General features: G+C 36.0%; 1 protein-coding gene across 1 annotated transcript in view; it reads left to right on the top strand.

Moving 5' to 3' along the window:
• The first annotated feature begins 1358 nt into the window (after window positions 1–1358).
• The window catches only part of steep1 (STING1 ER exit protein 1), a 200526-nt gene continuing 179756 nt past the window's right edge, over window positions 1359–22128 (top strand). Inside the window, exons 1-3 of the mRNA XM_079814688.1 lie at window positions 1359–1635; window positions 6229–6346; window positions 6443–6484. Coding sequence (XP_079670814.1) covers window positions 1512–1635; window positions 6229–6346; window positions 6443–6484 — 284 coding nt within the window. The 5' untranslated portion in view covers window positions 1359–1511. The remainder of the gene's footprint in view (window positions 1636–6228; window positions 6347–6442; window positions 6485–22128) is intronic.

The raw sequence follows: 22128 nt of genomic DNA, 5'->3' as shown, positions 1-22128 counted from the left end.
GAGAGAGAGAGAGAGAGAGAGAGAGAGAGAGAGAGAGAGAGAGAGAGAGAGAGAGAGAGAGAGAATATATCCTACAGATAGTAATACTTGGACATAGCAACATACTCAGTCAAGTCAAGTCAAGTCAACCTTATTTATATAGCGCTTTTAACAATGCAGATTGTTTCAAAGCAGCTTTACAGTGTTAAACAGGAAAATAATTCAACATAATTTTATTCAGCCGTCTAGCCATTCTGGAGAAAACGGTTATGTCATCAGTTAATTTCAATTATCATACAGTGACAGTGTGGGCTTTAGATCAGTAATTAGATCAGTAATTTAGTTTATATGGTTAATTTAGTTTAATAATTAGATTTATTTGGATATTTAGTTGAAAAATGTAGAGTCCCCAACTGAGCACGCCAAGCCAGAGGCAAGGCCAAAGCATGATTCCTAACACACAATCACACATATACGTAGCCTATAAGTTATACGAATAAAAATTGTGGTTATTTAAAAACTACTATATGGTGAAGATCTGTCTATATCTCCTCAGACCTCAGTGGAGATCCTTCAGGAATCTCTGATTGGAATCATACAGCTGTACTACCAAAGATAGCTGTGTGCAGTGTGCTGTAAAATCAAATCAAGTAAAATTACTAAAATAATAAAATAAACTATTAAATTTTTTTTTAAATAATAAAAACAGTCAAATAAAATAACCTAGGTGTGCAAAGTAAATAAGTAATATTATTCCAAGACAAAGATATAAAAATAAACTAGATGAGTAAACATGAGCGTAAATTTAGAGATTTTCTCAGGATGAGGGTTAAACATGATTGTTACCTAATTTATTACCAAAGTCACTATATTTACTAGAATAAAATAAACGTAACTCCCAAGAAGCTGGACATGCCATGTATTCAGAAAATACAGAGACATTTCCTTATAGAGACCAAATTAATGCTCATAGATAATCGAATGCTCTGCCTACAGGTATCAGGAATGCCCCAACCTTAAAAAGTTTCAAGAAGGTATTAAAAACACATTAAAAAAAAAACTTTATATATGAGAATGAATCCATTTTGTTTATTCCCATATATTATTCTGGATTTCAATTTTTTTAAGATGTTTTGATTATCTATTTTTGAGATCTTTACTTTTTAATTTACTTTATTAAATAGGTTACTTTATTAAAGTGCATTATTAATAAAAATGTATTATTACTGATATTTATATTGACTTCATTATCACAAATGAGAAATCGCTTATCGTTACGTCTCAATTTTATCTCATTTCTACTACTGTCATCATGATTCATGACTCATTCAGTCATCATACAAGATTTTCCGCACACGATTCTAGTATTTTTTCATATCCACAGCGCCTTCTAGAGGAAGCCAGTCAAAAGATATTGGGGCTGTCCTAACGGCACATAACGACGTCATCACCGGGCGACAACAGGACAGTAAACAAGTCTGAAACCAGATATCACATTCAGATTTTAAAAAGAAAGTAAACGAAAATTAAATATGCCCAAAGTGGTGTCTCGGAGTGTTGTGTGCTCGGACACCCGTGACAGGGAAGAGTATGATGATGGGGAGAAACCTCTGCACGTGTATTACTGTCTGTGTGGACAGATGGTCCTGGTTTTGGGTGAGTAACGTTAACGTTAGCGATGTCAGGTTTCAACCTTCATGATCGCTCAAAACGCGCCCAGCAATTCACTGTGTACATTCAACTTGAATGTAAACCACTAAATTACCTTTGAGAATGAGATTAACACGGTCTCGCCACATCTTGACTTCCAGCGACGTAACGTTAGAGTTTTGTTTATGCCCGGGTGCTGATTTGGTGGTGTTTCGTTTGTTTTTGAATGAATATGTTAGTGAATTAATCGTTTTCGTTCAATGCACCGACGCATACTTCGTTTACTGAAATCTTTTCCTTTTAAGCACGTGGCTGTTTTCCAACCTTGAAAGGGTAATGCCCCGAACATTCGATTGGAAAAAAATAGAACTTATGAATTTGTAAAAATGAATAATGAACATACAGAATTAAAGGCGTTATTGTTGTAATTTTTCTCTTTAGCTTGTTAAAAGTAATTTGACCATTGGGAGAACCGATTATAGATCTTTGTTTGCTATAATTTGTGGGGACATTTTTAACTAATCAGTTCAGTAAATGATCCAAGTAACGTTACAAAAAAAAAAAAACACAGGCCACCATGTCGTCAGTAACGATGTAACATGTCGAAAGGTTCACTTCATAAAGAATCTTAATGCAAAGAGTAGCTCCTAGTGACAAAATTCCAAGAAAATTCTTTGAAATTTAGGCATTTACTCTTAAAATTAACTACAAAATCCTAGTAAAGAAAAAAGTAATTCAGAAAGCATCTTAACCCTTAAAAGAGGTCTTAAGATCAAATTTGTTAGGAGCACGGACGAGGACTTTTAAGAGGCTTAAGAGTTTCTTTAGCAGCAGAGAAAATGGCAGAAAGACGAAGAGGGAGAAGAAACGTGTTGCAGACAATGGATGACAGTGACTTAATAAGACACAATAGATTAGATCGTGCAGGGATCATGTTTGTTGCATTAAATCCAACTTTCAAACCAACAATTAAATAGACATGCCAGCAATCAGTGTAGTTGGAAAGATTGGAACAATGTTTATACCTCTAAGCCAATCAAATACCTTATAGGAAATTAACAGCATGGTAAATAATAAAATGATTTATATACATATATATTATGTGTGTGTGTGTGTGTGTGTGTGTGTGTGTGTGTGTGTGAGAGAGAACGGTAAAATAGGACAATTTGCACTTGTAATTTCAAAGTGAAGGCTTAGAATAGACCCTATTAATAATAATAGGACCTAAGCGCTCCTTTTTTCCCCTTTTTGGACAACCAACCAATCACAGTCTTCAAAAGACTGTGTCATACGTAGCAACGGGGTCAGCCCCGCCTCTTCACTAAGATAAAAGTTTTTGTATTTTCCTTGCTCAGAGTTGCTCTCCGATCGGTTCCGAATAGCTCTTAAGCTAAGACTCCTACGTATAAGTTTTTAAGCTAAATTAGGAGTTTTCTGAGAGGACTCTTAGAATCTTTATGAATACGGGCCCTGGTGTTTACATGTGCTGACTTTCAGTCGGAATCATTTTGTGACATGCGCACACAGTTTGCCTGCCGCATCAGATTCGTGACGTTAGTATCGTGGATCAATAGTTCTGTGTTGGTAATTTTTATATTTATTTATTTTTCTGTGGGCGGACATGCAGTAGTTTAAACTAATTTATGTCCTATACAATGGCTATTTCAACAGCTGTGAATGATGAATACGGAATCAAAATTAATTCAATTCATTTATTTTGAAAAACACAAAATTAACTATAAAATGCGCCCAAATTATTAATAAAAACATAGGATGTACGGTGAAACGAATGAAAGCATTCAAGACGTGCTCCGCATACTAGTAGGCTACTAAACGCATAGATAAGGAAAGATACCATAATCACAAAGGTATAAATTTTTTTTTATATCTAACGTTAATTTACGAGAAACAAAATGTCGTCACGTCCTCTCCAGCAGCCTGAATGTTCCCCGTTGCAATGGCAACTCTCAACGGCCACCAGGACTTATACAGTTTTATAAAAGCTATTCATTATTTGTTGTAAAGTGTAAGAATCACCTCAGAAAAATGTATTCTTCTGTCAGGCGCAGTTGAAGCCTAGGACAAACGCTGTCAAGATGAGATGGTGTAGCCAGGCTATGTCTGTGTCATTATTCCAACATCATGTTCATAACATGTTACGAAATAATACGTTTAATACCTCAGAAAAATTTACTTTCCTGTCTTGTCAACATAAGCCTGGTGTGAGCGTGGCGCACGCTCTTCAGTTGTGGAGGCGCGCGCGCTGTATATCATGTCACAGAAAGACGTGCACTCAAAGTAATCGGATCAGGCCGTTTACATGGTGGAATTTTTCGTTTGATCGGTTCATGAAAAGGTTTATCCCACCCCTCTCAAAGACTCAAACCGATTACAATTTCTTTCGGTTTGGCCATTTTTATTCCGATTCAGATGTTTATATGTAGCATTTTCATTCGGATTGGACTTTTAAACCGATTACAGTGCTCCATGTAAACGCACCTATTGGGATTAATCACACTTTACCAATATTCAGATTTGTCCTCTAACTTCAGTGTTTTTTCCTCACACGTCTTCACCGGAGCTCGGTTGAATGTGTGAACAGGGAAACACTTTTAGAGCAGGCGGACTGATATTTCACACAAGGCTTTGTTCCGCTCAGCCTCACTTATGTTGTGAATATTGTCGTATAGGTGTCATTTTATATGCCTTGCACTTTAGAATGTGTTGTCCTTTACTTTGGCCTGTGGACGTCACATCATATGCTTAGTTTTATTGGCCATCCAAGTACAGGAATGTCTGTGTTAATATAGAGTCCTGTTCCAGGATCTTTCCAAGTGTCAAACTCTTGCATTTAGCAGCACATAGACACTTGGTTTAAGTGTTAGGGCTGACCGATATTGGAAAAAAACTTACATTGCGATATTTTGTTTTTCTGCAATTTTACCAGATGATTTGAATAGCTCTTTATTTATCATTCTAGAATAATTTGGGGTGATTTTGTTGGGGAGTGAATCAGCATAGAAAATAATAAACAAATGACAAGCATAGATAAATATAATAGAAGAAAGATACAATTGAAATAAGCAGTGCTTTGTTTTTCAGGTAAATCTAACAGTGTTCAGTTGGCAATCAAATGTAAAATAACAGTCTTCACGGTATAAATGAAATATAACTAATTCATGAATATTTATAATATTAATTAATACAAGTTATCTTTGTTAAAGCTACAAAGTCATTTTCTCCTTTGTTGTTTGATCACCATTGGTGACCATTGGCAGGTACATTAGGCTGCTGTCCCTTTAAGATGAATGCACGGACCTAATATAAATGACACGCATCCGTTTTCTTTCTTAATTGTTTACAACACATAACCGACTGTGTTTACAAGGATACTCGACGAGGCGGGCATGTTGTTGACTTCATGAATTCGGCGTTCACATGCTGTCTGTGTGGCTCTGTGCGCAGCGAGTCCTCTTGCCTGACTCGACTTAAAAAAACATGCATAGAATATACCTCTCTGAGTGCCATAAATATTGTTTTCCCAAAGTTAGCGTGCCTGTAACATTAAAAGTATTATATACTGTATATCTTAATATCCTTCTAGATTCTAATTCTTAATAAATGCACCGTTGGCAGATAATGTAACAAAGATGGCTAACGTCAACAGATTTAACTAATAGACCCTCCAATCTCTGTGTAACAATAAAATAATGATGCTGCCATCTTTTTAAAGTAACTTTTACCCTCCTGTAATTTAGCTCCAAATATCCGGTGAAAATTGTCATTTTGACACTTCCTCTACAAAACAGTGAATTACTCCATAAATACTGTACATTCATGACATTTAATATTTTTGCTTTCTTCTTCATCAATGTATTTCTTTCACCAGAAAAAAGAAAAAAAAAACACTTTTTTGCTGGGTCCTCTTGTTGAGTTGAATCGCTTTGAGATGTACATTTATGGTTTGTTTGGCCTTCAAGTGATTACTGCCTTCTCCAGCACAGTTGTGGACCTATTCACCTTAGCAAAAAAAAATATTGAAATATGTTCAGAAGCTCAGGATAATTAACATTCCATTGTTCTGCTTTTCATTTGTATGGTGTTATTAATGTGATTTTCTTCTTGAAATGAAATGAGTGTGATTAAACTATCTGTGGTATACATGTTCATTATAATTCTTGTGAAATCAAATGTCATAAAGGTTAATCATTTTAAAATCTCCAAACCTGTATGACTTTCATCAAAACTGTTTGTTATACAGGTTTGGAACAACAGAAGGGTGAGTTAAAAGACTTATTATTTTTATATTTTGGTGTCCTACCCTTTTAAAAGTCATATTAATAACTACATTATGAATTTCAACATTAATTTAAACTAAATTAAACATAATACAATACAGCATTTTCTGCAATCAATACAGACTAAAAGTGCAGACGATATTCCAGATGATATCTAGGAGGAAAGGTCAGAGAACACACTGGTCGATAGGGCATCAACTTTCTGCTTTACAAAAGTCTATAGGTTTTGTCTGTTGGTCTTGTGTGTGCTTTCTGTAAGAAGTAAAGAAAAAGATAATTAAGCTCCTGTGTACCTTTTCAGACTGTCAGATAGAGAAATTACCCATGAGACCACGGGACAAAGCAAGAGTGATTGATGCAGCAAAACATGCCCACAAGTTCTGCAATGTGGAGGAAGATGAGGCTGTGTACTTGAAAAGGTGTGTGTGTGTTTATACGTTTTCACTGAAGTTTTTCAGTATTGATTAGGGTAGGGATTGATTAAGATTCATTAACCGTTGTATGTTCCTGTGCAGGTCAGAGGGCATCGAAAGACAGTTTCGCAAAAAATGTGGAAAGTAAGTGAGCTCGTATACCCATTACACAATACCTCACGCCGCACACAACATGCATACAAAATGCACAATACAGTGTACACAGTGTGGAGTGTGTCACATACAAGACACAATTATACATCACTTGATTACAGAAACAATATACTCAATTATAACCTAAAATTATTACATGCCACAGCTCTCTGGAATACTTAGTTTTCATTGGTCAGTTGCGCCTTATTGTGGTCAAATGTTTTTTAATGGGTAATAATGATAACTGTATTTTGAAAAAATTAATACTTTTTTTCATCAAAGATCCATTAAATTGAACAAAGGTGACAGTTGACATTTAAGATGTTACAAAAGATTTCTGTTTTAAGTAAATGCCGTTTAACTTTCTATTCATCAGAGAATCCTGAATTTTTTTTCGTAGTTTCCGTAAAAAATATTAAGCAGCACAACTGTTTTCAACATGGATAATAATTAGGGGTTCAAGCACGAAGTGCTGAACACCTATTGTATTTGTGCTGATTTTTATTAGGGGTTCAAGCACGAAGTGCTGAAACCCTATTGTAATTGTACTGATTTTTATTAGGGGTTCAAGCACGAAGTGCTGAAACCCTATTGTAATTGTAAGGGTTTTTAGGGGTTCAAGCACGAAGTGCTGAAACCCTATTGTAATTGTATTGATTTTTATTATTATTATTATTATTATTATTATTAGGGGTTCAAGCATGAAATGCTGAAACCCTATTGTAATTGTAAGGATTCGTAAAACGCATCGTGCAGGCCAAACCGTAAGGCCTAGAGACTTGAAACCTGGCCAGATGGTGGGCCTCAGTTTGGGGACAACCTATCAGAGTATGACCCCGAATGGCCCATAGGTGGCGCTACAGCAACCAAAAGTTCAAAATTGCTCATAACTCTTAGACTGTTTGTCTCAGGATCAAGTGTCTTATATCGTTGGAATCCTTGGCTCAAGGCAGACAAAATGGCTATCTCCGATTTTGATGTAGGCAGGGAAAGTTTTCTGCTATGTCGAATTTTGTCCAAAACCTACTTTTGCAAACTAGTCCCTGGTTTTTCGCCCGATCAGAACCAAACCAGTCTAGGACAATTCTCTGGACTCTCTAGATCAATAATTATCAAAAAAAGTCCAACTTTTGCATTTAGATGGCTATAACAGTGTCATTTAGAAGAGGGATGTAGCAAAATACACTCAATAGCCTATAAATCTTAATGGAAAACTAGAAACGTCACTAAAATTGTTATGTATATGTGACATAACATGCTGAAGAAGTGTGCAAAGTTTCATGGAGATTGGACCATAGGTGGCGCTATAACTGTTAAAAAGCTTTGAAAACCATGTATTCCCTATGATGAATTGCCTGTATTGGCTGTAAATGGTATTTTCCATCTCTGTAATCAGGTGGGGTTAAAAACATTCACATAATATGCATATATTATGATAGATCTCCTCATGCTAAACAACTTTGCCTCAAGAACCAATACTGTCAATCAAATCGTTCATTAAATATTAACGATTATGTTAAAGACCTCTTTTTGCAAAATAGTAATAGATTTTTCGACCTGATCAGAACCAAACCAGTGCAGTACAATTCTCTGGACTCTTTAGAGCAATAATTATAAAAAAAAGTTAAACTTTTGCATCTGAATGGTTATAACAGGGTAATTTCAAGATGTGGCCTTGACCAAGTGTCTCCAAATGCCTATATCTATTCAATGAATGCTCAGATCTACTTAAAAACAAGTCAGTACATGTATCCTATGCCTCTTAACAAGCATGAAAAATTTCAGACAGATCGGACAATATTTGCCTCTATAACAATTAAAAAGGTGAAAATTACAGAGTTCATATCAAAATAATGGTATATTAAGCCAATAAGTGGTCGTTTGCTGCCCCCCGCAGTTCATTTTATTGTACTACACACAAAATAATTGATCTCTAAGTCATATTTAACTGCTCATAACTCCTAAACCGTATGTCGTAGACTCAAGTGTCTTGTATCATTAGAAAGGTGAGTCCATTATGAACAAAACTAATATGTTAAACAAATGTTGTGGGAGGAGCCTATTTTACTAAAATGGCTATAACTCAAGAACAAAATGAGATATCTTAACCAAACTTGGTACACATGTGTATGGGCTTAGTCTTGGTTATAATAAGCCAATAAGTGGTCGTTTGCTGCCCCCCGCTGTTCATTTTATTGTACTACACACACAAAAATTGATCTATAAGTCATATTTAGACTTTAAAAAAATCACTATTTAAACATTTACATCACATGTAGTCAAAATTAATCTATTAAGTATTACTACTGACAATTGTGTCACATTGAGAAATGTGAATCTTGAAGGAGACTTGCAGGAATTTTGTTATGTTTACTGCAACATCATATAGTTATAATGTCTGTATCTACAACATAATTTGTGTGTAGTCCAATGTTTCTGAATACACTTTTAATAATCTGATTAATAGTTACAAAGATCTATGTGAAATGATCATAGACCATAGCATTAAAAAAATGTGTGTGTGTGTGTGTGTGTGTGTGTGTGTGTGTGTGTGTGTGTGTAAGCATGCATAATGGAACAACTGGTTTGAAGCCTCTTTCAGAGCCTATTTTACTAAAAGGGCTATAACTCAAGAACGAAATGAGATATCTTCACCAAACTTTGTACACATGTGTATGGGCTCAGTCTTTGGTCACAGTAAAAATAATTGTGAGGATTGAACACTTGGTGGCGCTATAACATGAAGGAAACATGAAAAGGGCTATAACCACCCGACTGCTAGTCCGATTGACTTGAAAGTTGGTATGCAGTGTCTTGGTCCAAGGTACCATGCATGTCTATGAGGAATATGGTGTAACTCAAAAAACATGGCCGCTATTGGCCAATGAAATTTGAGAACCTATTAGACAAGGTTAACGGAGGCCGATCGGAACAAAACTTGATGGGCATGTTTGACTCATGGCCCTAGAGGTCAATAAGAATTTAAAGAAATTGGCCACTAGCAGGCGCTAACGAGTTTTATGGCTCTGTAATCACGTCATGTTTCACATATTCCCACAATATTGATATCATTTGATAGGTCTCCTCATACTAAACAACTTTGCCTCTAGAATCATTGCTGTCAATCAAATCGTTCATTAAATATTCACCATTATGTTAAAAACCTAATATTGCAAACTAGTCCCTGTTTTTTTGCCCGATTGGAACCAAACCAGTCTAGGACAATTCTCTGGACTCTCTAGATCAATAATTATCAAAAGAAAGTTGAACTTTTGCATTTGGATGGCTATAACAGGGTCATTTAGAAAAGAGACGTGGCAAAATACACTCAAAAGCCTATAAATTCTAAGGGACAACTCAAAACTTCACGAAAATTGGTGGGCATGTGTGACATTAGATCCTTAACAAGCATGCAAAGCTTTACAGAGATCGGACCATAGGTGGCGCTATAACTGTTAAAAACCATATGTTTCCTATGGTAAATTGCCTGTAATTTAAGTTTTCCATCTATTATTTCAGTGTTTAAAATCTTGCTAAATAAAACCTAATGTCTTTTGATGCTTGTGTGCTTAAAGGCCTTAAAGGCTTGAACCCCGCTAAATGCTGCTTGCAGCTTTAATTATTATTAGGGGTTCAAGCACGAAGTGCTGAACACCTATTGTATTTGTGCTGATTTTTATTATTAGGGGTTCAAGCACGAAGTGCTGAACACCTATTGTATTTGTGCTGATTTTTATTATTATTATTATTATTATTATTATTATTATTCTGCCATAAAACGCATCGTGCAGCCCAAACCGTAAGTGCTGGAGCTTTGAAACTTTGTCAGATGGTAGTACAAAAATCGAGGAGAGGTTATCAAATTATGAGCCAGATTGGCCTATAGGTGGCGCTATAGCAATCAATTGCGCGAAACTGCTCATAACTCCTAAACCGTATGTCGTAGACTCAATTGTCTTATATCATTGGAAAGGTGAGTCCCTGACGAACAAAACGTATATCTCCGATTTCATTTCCGTCATAATAGATTTTCCGCCATTTTGAATTTTGTCAAAAAACTACTTTTGCGAACTAGTCCCTGGATTTTTGCCCGATCGGAACCAAACCAGTGCAGAAATGTTCTCTGGTATCTGAATATCAATAATTATTGAAAAAAAGTAGAAATTTCGATTCACGGTCGCAAAGGGGCGGAAAACGAATGTTGTGGGAGGAGCCTATTTTACTAAAATGGCTATAACTCAAGAAAAAAATTAGATATCTTTACCAAACTTGGTACACATGTGTATGGGCTGAGTTTTTGGTCACGATAAAAAAATCGCGACGATTGAACACTTGGTGGCGCTATAACACGAAAAAAACATGAAAATGGCTATAACCACCCGACCGCTAGTCCGATTGACTTGAAAATTGGTATGCAGTGTCTTGGTCCAAGGTACCATATATGTCTATGAGGACATTGGCGTATCTCAAAAAACATGGCTGCTATCGGCTAATGAAATTTGAGCACCTCTAAGACAAGGTTAACGGAGGCCGATCGGAATGAAACTTGGTGGGCATCTTTGACTCACGGCCCTAGAGGTCTGTAAGAATTTTGAAAGAAATCGGCCACTAGTTGGCGCTAACGAGTTTTATGGCTCTGTAATCACGTGGTGTTGCACACATCAACCAAATATACATATCATATGATAGGTCTCCTCATGCTGAACAACTTTGCCTCTAGAAGCATATCTGTCAATCAAACTGTTCATTCAATATTTGCAATTATGTTTAAAAACTACTTTTTCAAACTAGTCCCTGGATTTTTGCCCGATTGGAACCAAACTAGTCTAGAACAATTCTCTGGACTCTCTAGATCAATAATTATCGAAAAAAAGTTGAACTTTTGCATTTAGATGGCTATAACAGGGTCATTTAGAAGAGGGGCGTAGCTAAATACACTCAAAAGCCTATAAATCCTAAAGGAAAACTCAAAACTTCACGAAACTTGTTATGTATATGTGACATAAAATGCTGAAGAAGCATGCAGAGTTTCATGGAGATCGGACCATAGGTGGCGCTATAACTGTTAAAAAGCTTGGAAAACCATGTATTCCCTATGGTGAATTGCCTGTATTGGCTGTAAATGGTATTTTCCATCTCTGTAATCAGGTGGGGTAAAAAACATCCACATAATATGCAGAAATTATGATAGATCTCCTCATACTGAACAACTTTGCCTCAAGAACCAATACTGTCAATCAAATTGTTATTTATTTATTCACAATTATGTTAAAAACTTATTACCTAAAATTGCCACCAGATAGCAGCAGAAGACCACTCATTGGTTCATTCTGCTTACTAAGCATATTTAAACTTTATAAAATCATTATAATAAATGTTGCAAATTACATTTTGTCAATGTTTATCAATTAATTTGTTCATTTGATTAATGTTTTTACAATAATTATTAAATTACAATTAAAATAATGCCTGAAAATATATTTTAAAGGGGAAAACCTGGAATAAGCTATTTGTTACCCATCATTTATTTCAAATATCTATATCTCCAACAAAATGTACATTTGAGCTAAGCATGTTTGAAGACATTAACTTGGAAATGTGCCCATTAAATGAAAAACAGACATTTAAAATGAAAATGAGCCAATGAGTGGTTCTCTGCTGCCACCTGCTGGGCTTAAATGGTCATTTTGTCATACTATTTACTTATCATGTTCTATAATTCCTATTTAGACATTATAAAGTCACTATTACAATATTTACAATTATATTTTGTCAAATTAATTTATTTCAAATATATTATGGCGTATTACCTAAAATTGCCACCAGATGGCAGCAGAAGACCACTCATTGGCTTATCCTCTAAACTAATATTGTTCAATCATATTTAAACTGTGATCGTGCAGACCAAAGCGTAAATGCTAGAGACTTGAAACTTTATCAGATGGTAGTACAAAAATCGAGGCTAATGTTGTCAGAGTATGAACCCGATTAGCCAATAGGTGGCGCTACAGCAATCAAAAGCGCGAAATGGCTCATAACTCCTAAACCCTATGTCGTAGACTCAAGTGTCTTATATCATTGGAAAGGTGAGTCTATGACGAACACAACGTATATCTCCGATTTCATTTCCGCCATGATAGATTTTCCGCCATTTTGAATTTTGTCAAAAAACTACTTTTTCAAACTAGTCCTAGGTTTTTTGATTGATCGGAACCAAACTAGTGCAGAAATGTTCTCTGGAGTCTGATTATCAATAATTATTGAAAAAAAGTTGAAATTTCTATTCACGGTCGCTAAGGGGCGGAAAACGATTGTTGTGGGAGGAGCCTATTTTACTAAAATGGCTATAACTCAAGAACAAAATGAGATATCATCATCAAACTTGGTACACATGTGTAAGACCTCAATTTGTGGTCATGATAAAAAAATCGCCACGATTGAACACTTGGTGGCGCTATAACACGAAAAAAACATGAAAATGGCTATAACCACCCGACCGCTAGTCCGATTGACTTGAAAATGGGTATGCAGTGTCTTGGTCCAAGGTACCATCTATGTCTATGAGGACATTGGCGTATCTCAAAAAACATGGCCGCCACAGCCAATTAAATATGAGCACCTATTAGACAAGGTTAACGGAGGCCGATCAGAACGAAACTCAATGGGTATGTTTGACTCATGGCCCTAGAGGTATGTAAGAATTTTGAAAGAAATCGGCCACTAGTTGGCGCTAACGAGTTTTATGGCTCTGTAATCACGTGGTGTTGCACACATCCACAAAATATGCATATCAATTGATAGATCTCCTCATATTGAACAACTTTGCCTCTAGAACCATTGCTGTCAATCAAATTGTTCATTAAATATTTGCAATAATGTTAAAAACCTACTTTTGCAAACTAGTCCCTGGTTTTTTGCCCGATCGGAACCAAACCAGTCTAGGACAATTCTCTGGACTCTCTAGATCAATAATTATCAAAAAAAAGTTCAACTTTTACATTTAGATGACTATAACAGGGTGATTTAGAAGAGGGACGTAGCAAAACACACTCAATAGCCTATAAATTCTAAGGGAAAACTCAAAACTTCCCGAAAATTGGTGGGCATGTGTGACATTAGATCCTTAACAAGCATACAAAGCTTTATAGAGATCGGACCATAGATGGCGCTATAATTGTTAAAAACCATATGTTTCCTATGGTAAATTGCCTATATTGCCTGTAATTTGAGTTTTCCATCTATTATTTCAGTGTTTAAAATCTTGCTAAATAAAACTTAATGTCTTTTGATGCTTGTGTGCTTAAAGGCCTTAAAGGCTTGAACCCCGCTAAATGCTGCTCGCAGCTTTAATTATTATTATTAGGGGTTCAAGCACGAAGTGCTGAAACCCTATTGTAATTGTACTGATTTTTATTATTATTATTATTATTATTATTATTCTGCCATAAAACGCATCGTGCAGCCCAAACCGTAAGTGCTGGAGCTTTGAAACTTTGTCAGATGGTAGTACAAAAATCGAGGAGAGGTTATCAAATTATGAGCCAGATTGGCCTATAGGTGGCGCTATAGCAATCAATTGCGCGAAACTATTCATAACTCCTAAACCGTATGTCGTAGACTCAAGTGTCTTATATCATTGGAAAGGTGAGTCCCTGACGAACAAAACGTATATCTCCGATTTCATTTCCGTCATAATAGATTTTCCGCCATTTTGAATTTTGTCAAAAAACTACTTTTGCGAACTAGTCCCTGGATTTTTGCCCGATCGGAACCAAACCAGTGCAGAAATGTTCTCTGGAATCTGAATATCAATAATTATTGAAAAAAAGTAGAAATTTCGATTCACGGTCGCAAAGGGGCGGAAAACGAATGTTGTGGGAGGAGCCTATTTTACTAAAATGGCTATAACTCAAGAAAAAAATTAGATATCTTTACCAAACTTGGTACACATGTGTATGGGCTGAGTTTTTGGTCACGATAAAAAAATCGCGACGATTGAACACTTGGTGGCGCTATAACACGAAAAAAACATGAAAATGGCTATAACCACCCGACCGCTAGTCCGATTGACTTGAAAATTGGTATGCAGTGTCTTGGTCCAAGGTACCATATATGTCTATGAGGACATTGGCGTATCTCAAAAAACATGGCTGCTATCGGCTAATGAAATTTGAGCACCTCTAAGACAAGGTTAACGGAGGCCGATCGGAATGAAACTTGGTGGGCATCTTTGACTCACGGCCCTAGAGGTCTGTAAGAATTTTGAAATAAATCGGCCACTAGTTGGCGCTAACGAGTTTTATGGCTCTGTAATCACGTGGTGTTGCACACATCAACCAAATATACATATCATATGATAGGTCTCCTCATGCTGAACAACTTTGCCTCTAGAAGCATATCTGTCAATCAAACCGTTCATTAAATATTTGCAATTATGTTTAAAAACTACTTTTTCAAACTAGTCCCTGGATTTTTGCCCGATTGGAACCAAACTAGTCTAGAACAATTCTCTGGACTCTCTAGATCAATAATTATCGAAAAAAAGTTGAACTTTTGCATTTAGATGGCTATAACAGGGTCATTTAGAAGAGGGGCGTAGCTAAATACACTCAAAAGCCTATAAATCCTAAAGGAAAACTCAAAACTTCACGAAACTTGTTATGTATATGTGACATAAAATGCTGAAGAAGCATGCAGAGTTTCATGGAGATCGGACCATAGGTGGCGCTATAACTGTTAAAAAGCTTGGAAAACCATGTATTCCCTATGGTGAATTGCCTGTATTGGCTGTAAATGGTATTTTCCATCTCTGTAATCAGGTGGGGTAAAAAACATCCACATAATATGCAGAAATTATGATAGATCTCCTCATACTGAACAACTTTGCCTCAAGAACCAATACTGTCAATCAAATTGTTATTTATTTATTCACAATTATGTTAAAAACTTATTACCTAAAATTGCCACCAGATGGCAGCAGAAGACCACTCATTGGTTCATTCTGCTTACTAAGCATATTTAAACTTTATAAAATCATTATAATAAATGTTGCAAATGACATTTTGTCAATGTTTATCAATTAATTTGTTCATTTGATTAATGTTTTTACAATAATTATTAAATTACAATTAAAATAATGCCTGAAAATATATTTTAAAGGGGAAAACCTGGAATAAGCTATTTGTTACCCATCATTTATTTCAAATATCTATATCTCCAACAAAATGTACATTTGAGTTAAGCATGTTTGAAGACATTAACTTGGAAATGTGCCCATTAAATGAAAAACAGACATTTAAAATGAAAATGAGCCAATGAGTGGTTCTCTGCTGCCACCTGCTGGGCTTAAATGGTCATTTTGTCATACTATTTACTTATCATGTTCTATAATTCCTATTTAGACATTATAAAGTCACTATTACAATATTTACAATTATATTTTGTCAAATTAATTTATTTCAAATATATTATGGCGTATTACCTAAAATTGCCACCAGATGGCAGCAGAAGACCACTCATTGGCTTATCCTCTAAACTAATATTGTTCAATCATTTTTAAACTGTGATCGTGCAGACCAAAGCGTAAATGCTAGAGACTTGAAACTTTATCAGATGGTGGTACAAAAATCGAGGCTAATGTTGTCAGAGAATGAACCCGATTGGCCAATAGGTGGCGCTACAGCAATCAAAAGCGCGAAATGGCTCATAACTCCTAAACCCTATGTCGTAGACTCAAGTGTCTTATATCATTGGAAAGGTGAGTCTATGACGAACACAACGTATATCTCCGATTTCATTTCCGCCATGATAGATTTTCCGCCATTTTGAATTTTGTCAAAAAACTACTTTTTCAAACTAGTCCTAGGTTTTTTGATTGATCGGAACCAAACCAGTGCAGAAATGTTCTCTGGAGTCTGATTATCAATAATTATTGAAAAAAAGTTGAAATTTCTATTCACGGTCGCTAAGGGGCGGAAAACGATTGTTGTGGGAGGAGCCTATTTTACTAAAATGGCTATAACTCAAGAACAAAATGAGATATCATCATCAAACTTGGTACACATGTGTAAGACCTCAATTTGTGGTCATGATAAAAAAATCGCGACGATTGAACACTTGGTGGCGCTATAACACGAAAAAAACATGAAAATGGCTATAACCACCCGACCGCTAGTCCGATTGACTTGAAAATTGGTATGCAGTGTCTTGGTCCAAGGTACCATCTATGTCTATGAGGACATTGGCGTATCTCAAAAAACATGGCCGCCACAGCCAATTAAATATGAGCACCTATTAGACAAGGTTAACGGAGGCCGATCAGAACGAAACTCAATGGGTATGTTTGACTCATGGCCCTAGAGGTATGTAAGAATTTTGAAAGAAATCGGCCACTAGTTGGCGCTAACGAGTTCTATGGCTCTGTAATAACGTGGTGTTGCACACATCCACAAAATATGCATATCAATTGATAGATCTCCTCATATTGAACAACTTTGCCTCTAGAACCATTGCTGTCAATCAAATTGTTCATTAAATATTTGCAATAATGTTAAAAACCTACTTTTGCAAACTAGTCCCTGGTTTTTTGCCCGATCGGAACCAAACCAGTCTAGGACAATTCTCTGGACTCTCTAGATCAATAATTATCAAAAAAAAGTTCAACTTTTACATTTAGATGACTATAACAGGGTGATTTAGAAGAGGGACGTAGCAAAACACACTCAATAGCCTATAAATTCTAAGGGAAAACTCAAAACTTCCCGAAAATTGGTGGGCATGTGTGACATTAGATCCTTAACAAGCATACAAAGCTTTATAGAGATCGGACCATAGATGGCGCTATAATTGTTAAAAACCATATGTTTCCTATGGTAAATTGCCTATATTGCCTGTAATTTGAGTTTTCCATCTATTATTTCAGTGTTTAAAATCTTGCTAAATAAAACTTAATGTCTTTTGATGCTTGTGTGCTTAAAGGCCTTAAAGGCTTGAACCCCGCTAAATGCTGCTCGCAGCTTTAATTATTATTATTATTATTATTATTCAGACCTAAAACGCATCGTGCAGACCAAACTGTAAGGGCTAGAGACTTGAAACTTGGCCAATAGGTAGTACAAAAATCGAGGAGAGGTTATCAAATTATGACCCCGATTGGCCTATAGGTGGCGCTATAGCAATCAATTGCGCGAAACTGCTCATAACTCCTAGACCGTATGTTGTAGACTCAAGTGTCTTATATCATTGGAAAGCTGAATACCTGACGTAAAAAATGTATATCTCCGATTTCATTTCCGGTATGCAAATTTTTCCGCCATTTTGAATTTTGTCAAAAAACTACTTTTGCAAACTAGTCCTAGGTTTTTTGTCCGATCGGAACCAAACCAGTGCCAAAATGTTCTCTGGAGTCTGAATATTAATAATCATTGAAAAAAAGTCATAATTTGGATTCAAGGTCGTTAAGGGGCTTAAAAATTGACGTTCAGGGCGGAGCCTATTTTACTAAAAAGGCTATAACTCTAGATCAAAATAAGATATCTTCACCAAACTTGGTACACATATGTATGGGCTCAGTCTTTGGTCACGATAAAACAATCGCGACGATTGGCCACTTGGTGGCGCTATAACATGATAATAACATGAAAAAGGCTATGACCACTTGACCATTAGTCCGATTGACTTGAAAATTGTTATGCAGTGTCTTGGTCCAAGGTACCATATATGTCTATGAGGAAATTGGCGTATGTCAAAAAACATGGCCGCCACAGCCAATTAAATTTGAGCACCTATTAGACAAGGTTAACGGAGGCCGATCGGAACGAAACTCTGTGGGCATGTTTGACTCATGGCCCTAGAGGTCTGTAAGAATTTTGAAAGAAATCGGCCACTAGTTGGCGCTAACGAGTTTAATGGCTCTGTAATCACGTGGTGTTGCACACATCCACAAAATATGCATATCATATGATAGGTCTCCTCATACTAAACAACTTTGCCTCTTGAACTATTGCTGTCAATCAAATCGTTCATTAAATATTTGTTATTATGTTTAAAACCTACTTTTGCGAACTAGTCCCTGGATTTTTGCCCGATCAGAACCAAACCAGTGTAGGACAATTCTCTGGACTCTCTTGATCAATAATTATCGAAAAAAAGTTGAACTTTTGCATTTGGATGGCTATAACAGGGCCATTTAGAAGAGGGGCGTGGCAAAATACACTCAAAAGCCTATAAATCCTAAAGAAAAACTCAAAACTTCACGAAAATTGACATGTATATATGTCATAACATGTTGAAGAAGCATGCAGAGTTTCATGGAGATCGGACCATAGTTGGCGCTATAACTGTTAAAAAGCTTTGAAAACCATGTATTCCCAATGGTGAATTGCCTGTTTTGGCTGTAAATGGTATTTTCCATCTCTGTAATCAGGTGGGGTAAAAAACATCCACATAATGTGAAGAAATTATGATAGATCTCCTCACACTGAACAACTTTGCCTCAAGAACCAATACTGTCAATCAAATTGTTATTTATTTATTCACAATTATGTTTAAAACGTATTACCTAAAATTGCCACCAGATGGCAGCAGAAGACCACTCATTGGTTCATTCTGCTTACTAAGCATATTTAAACTTTATAAAATCATTATAATAAATGTTGCAAATGACATTTTGTCAATGTTTATCAATTAATTTGTTCAGTTGATTAATGTTTTTACAATAATTATTAAATTACAATTAAAATAATGCCTGAAAATATGTTTTAAAGGGGAAAACCTGGAATAAGCTATTTGTTACCCATCATTTATTTCAAATATCTATATCTCCAACAAAATGTGCATGTGAGTTAAGCACGTTTAAAGACATTAACTTGGAAAATGTGCCCATTAAATGAAAAACAGACATTTAAAATGAAAATGAGCCAATGAGTGGTTCTCTGCTGCCACCTGCTGGGCTTAAATGGTCATTTTGTCATACTATTTACTTATCATGTTCTATAATTCCTATTTAGACATTATAAAGTCACTATTACAATATTTACAATTACATTTTGTCAAATTAATTTATTTCAAATATATTATGGCGTATTACCTAAAATTGCCACCAGATGGCAGCAGAAGACCACTCATTGCCTTATCCTCTAAACTAATATTGTTCAATCATATTTAAACTGTGATCGTGCAGACCAAAGCGTAAATGCTAGAGACTTGAAACTTTATCAGATGGTAGTACAAAAATCGAGGCTAATGTTGTCAGAGTATGAACCCGATTGGCCAATAGGTGGCGCTACAGCAATCAAAAGCGCGAAATGGCTCATAACTCCTAAACCCTATGTTGTAGACTCAAGTGTCTTATATCATTGGAAAGGTGAGTCTATGGCAAACAAAACGTATATCTCCAATTTCATTTCCGCCATGATAGATTTTCCGCCATTTTGCATTTTGTCAAAAAACTACTTTTGCAAACTACTCCTAGGTTTTTTGCCGGATCGGAACCAAACCAGTGTCAAAATGTTCTCTGGAGTCAGTTTATCAATAATTATCAAAAAAACGTCTAAATTTATATTCACGGTTGTTAAGGAGCGTAAAAATAATTGTTCAGGGGGGAGCCTATTTACTAAAAGGGATATAACTCAGGAACAAAATGAGATATCTTCACCAAACTTGGTACACATGTGTATAGGCTGAGTCTTTGGTCACGATAAAAAAATTGCGACGATTTAACACTTGGTGGCACAATAACATGAAAAAACATCAAAATGGCTTTAACCATCTGACCGCTAGTCCGATTGACTTGAAAATTGGTATGCAGTGTCTTGGTCCAAGGTACCAAGTATGTCTATGAGGACATTGGCGTATCTTAAAAAACATGGCTGCCACAGCCAATTAAATTTGAGCACCTATTAGACAAGTCTCATGGCCCTAGAGGTCTGTAAGAATTTTCAAATAAAACGGCTTCTAGTTGGCGCTAATGAGTTTTATGGCTCTGTAATCACGTGGTGTTGCACACATCCACGAAATATACATGTCATTTGATATATTCTAAGGGAAAACTCAAAACTTCACGAAAATTGGTGGGCATATGTGACATTAGATCCTTAACAAGCTTGCAAAGCTTTATAGAGCTCGGACCATAGGTGGCGCTATAACTGTTAAAAACCTTTTAAAACCATATGTTTCCTATGGTAAATTGCCTATATTGCCTGAAAATTGACTTTTCCATCTATTATTTCAGTGTTTAAAATCTTGCTAAATAAAACTTAATGTCTTTTGATGCTTGTGTGCTTAAAGGCCTTAAAGGCTTGAACCCCGCTAAATGCTGCTTGCAGCTTTAATTATTAGGGGTTCAAGCACGAAGTGCTGAAACCCTATTGTAATTGTATTGATTTTTATTATTATTATTATTATTATTATTATTCTCCGCTAAAACGCATCGTGCAGCCCAAACCGTAAGGGCTGGAACTTTGAAACTTTGTCAGATGGTAGTAAACAAATCGAGGAGAGGTTATCAAATTATGAGCCAGATTGGCCTATAGGTGGCGCTATAGCAATCAATTGCGCGAAACTGCTCATAACTCCTAAACCGTATGTCGTAGACTCAAGTGTCTTATATCATTGGAAAGGTGAGTTTATGACGAACAAAACGTATATCTCCGATTTCATTTGCGCCATGATAGATTTTCCGCCATTTTGAATTTTGTCAAAAAACTACTTTTGCGAACTAGTCCTAGGTTTTTTGCCCGATCGGAACCAAACCAGTGCAGAAATGTTCTCTGGAGTCTGAATATCAATAATTATCGAAAAAAAGTTGAAATTTCTATTCACGGTTGCTAAGGGGCGGAAAACGAATGTTGTGGGAGGAGCCTATTTTACTAAAATGGCTATAACTCAAGAAAAAAATGAGATATCTTCACCAAACTTGGTACACATGTGTATGGGCTCCGTTTTTGGTCACGATAAAAAAACCGCGATGATTGAACACTTGGTGGCGCTATAACACGAAAAAAACATGAAAATGGCTATAACCACCCGACCGCTAGTCCGATTGACTTGAAAATTGGTATGCAGTGTCTTGGTCCAAGGTACCAAGTATGTCTATGAGGACATTGGCGTATCTCAAAAAACATGGCCGCCAAGGCCAACTAAATTTGAGCACCTATTAGACAAGGTTAACGGAGGCCGATCAGAACGAAACTCGATGGGTATGTTTGACTTATGGCCTTAGAGGTCTATAAGAATTTTGAAAGAAATCAGCCACTAGTTGGCGCTAACAAGTTTTATGGCACTGTAATCACGTGGTGTTGAACACATCCACAAAATATGCATATCGTTTGATAGACCTCCTCATATTGAACAACTTTGCCTCTGGAACCATTGCTGTTAATCCAATTGTTCATTAAATATTTGCGATTATGTTTAAAACCTACTTTTGCAAACTAGTCCCTGGTTTTTTGCCTGATCGGAACCAAACCAGTATAGGACAATTCTCTGGACTCTCTAGATCAATAATTATCGAAAAAAAGTCCAATTTTTGCCTTTGGATGGCTATAACAGGGTCATTTAGAAGAGGGGCGTAGCAAAATACACTCAAAAGCCTATAAATCCTAAAGGAAAACTCAAAACTTCACGAAAATTGTTAT

The sequence above is a fragment of the Gobio gobio genome, assembly GCF_949357685.1.
Source record: "Gobio gobio genome assembly, chromosome: 4".
Classification (NCBI taxonomy): Eukaryota; Metazoa; Chordata; class Actinopteri; order Cypriniformes; family Gobionidae; genus Gobio; species Gobio gobio.
The sequence above is the reverse complement of the archived record's forward strand: the minus strand, read 5'-3'. Positions and strand labels throughout refer to the sequence as shown.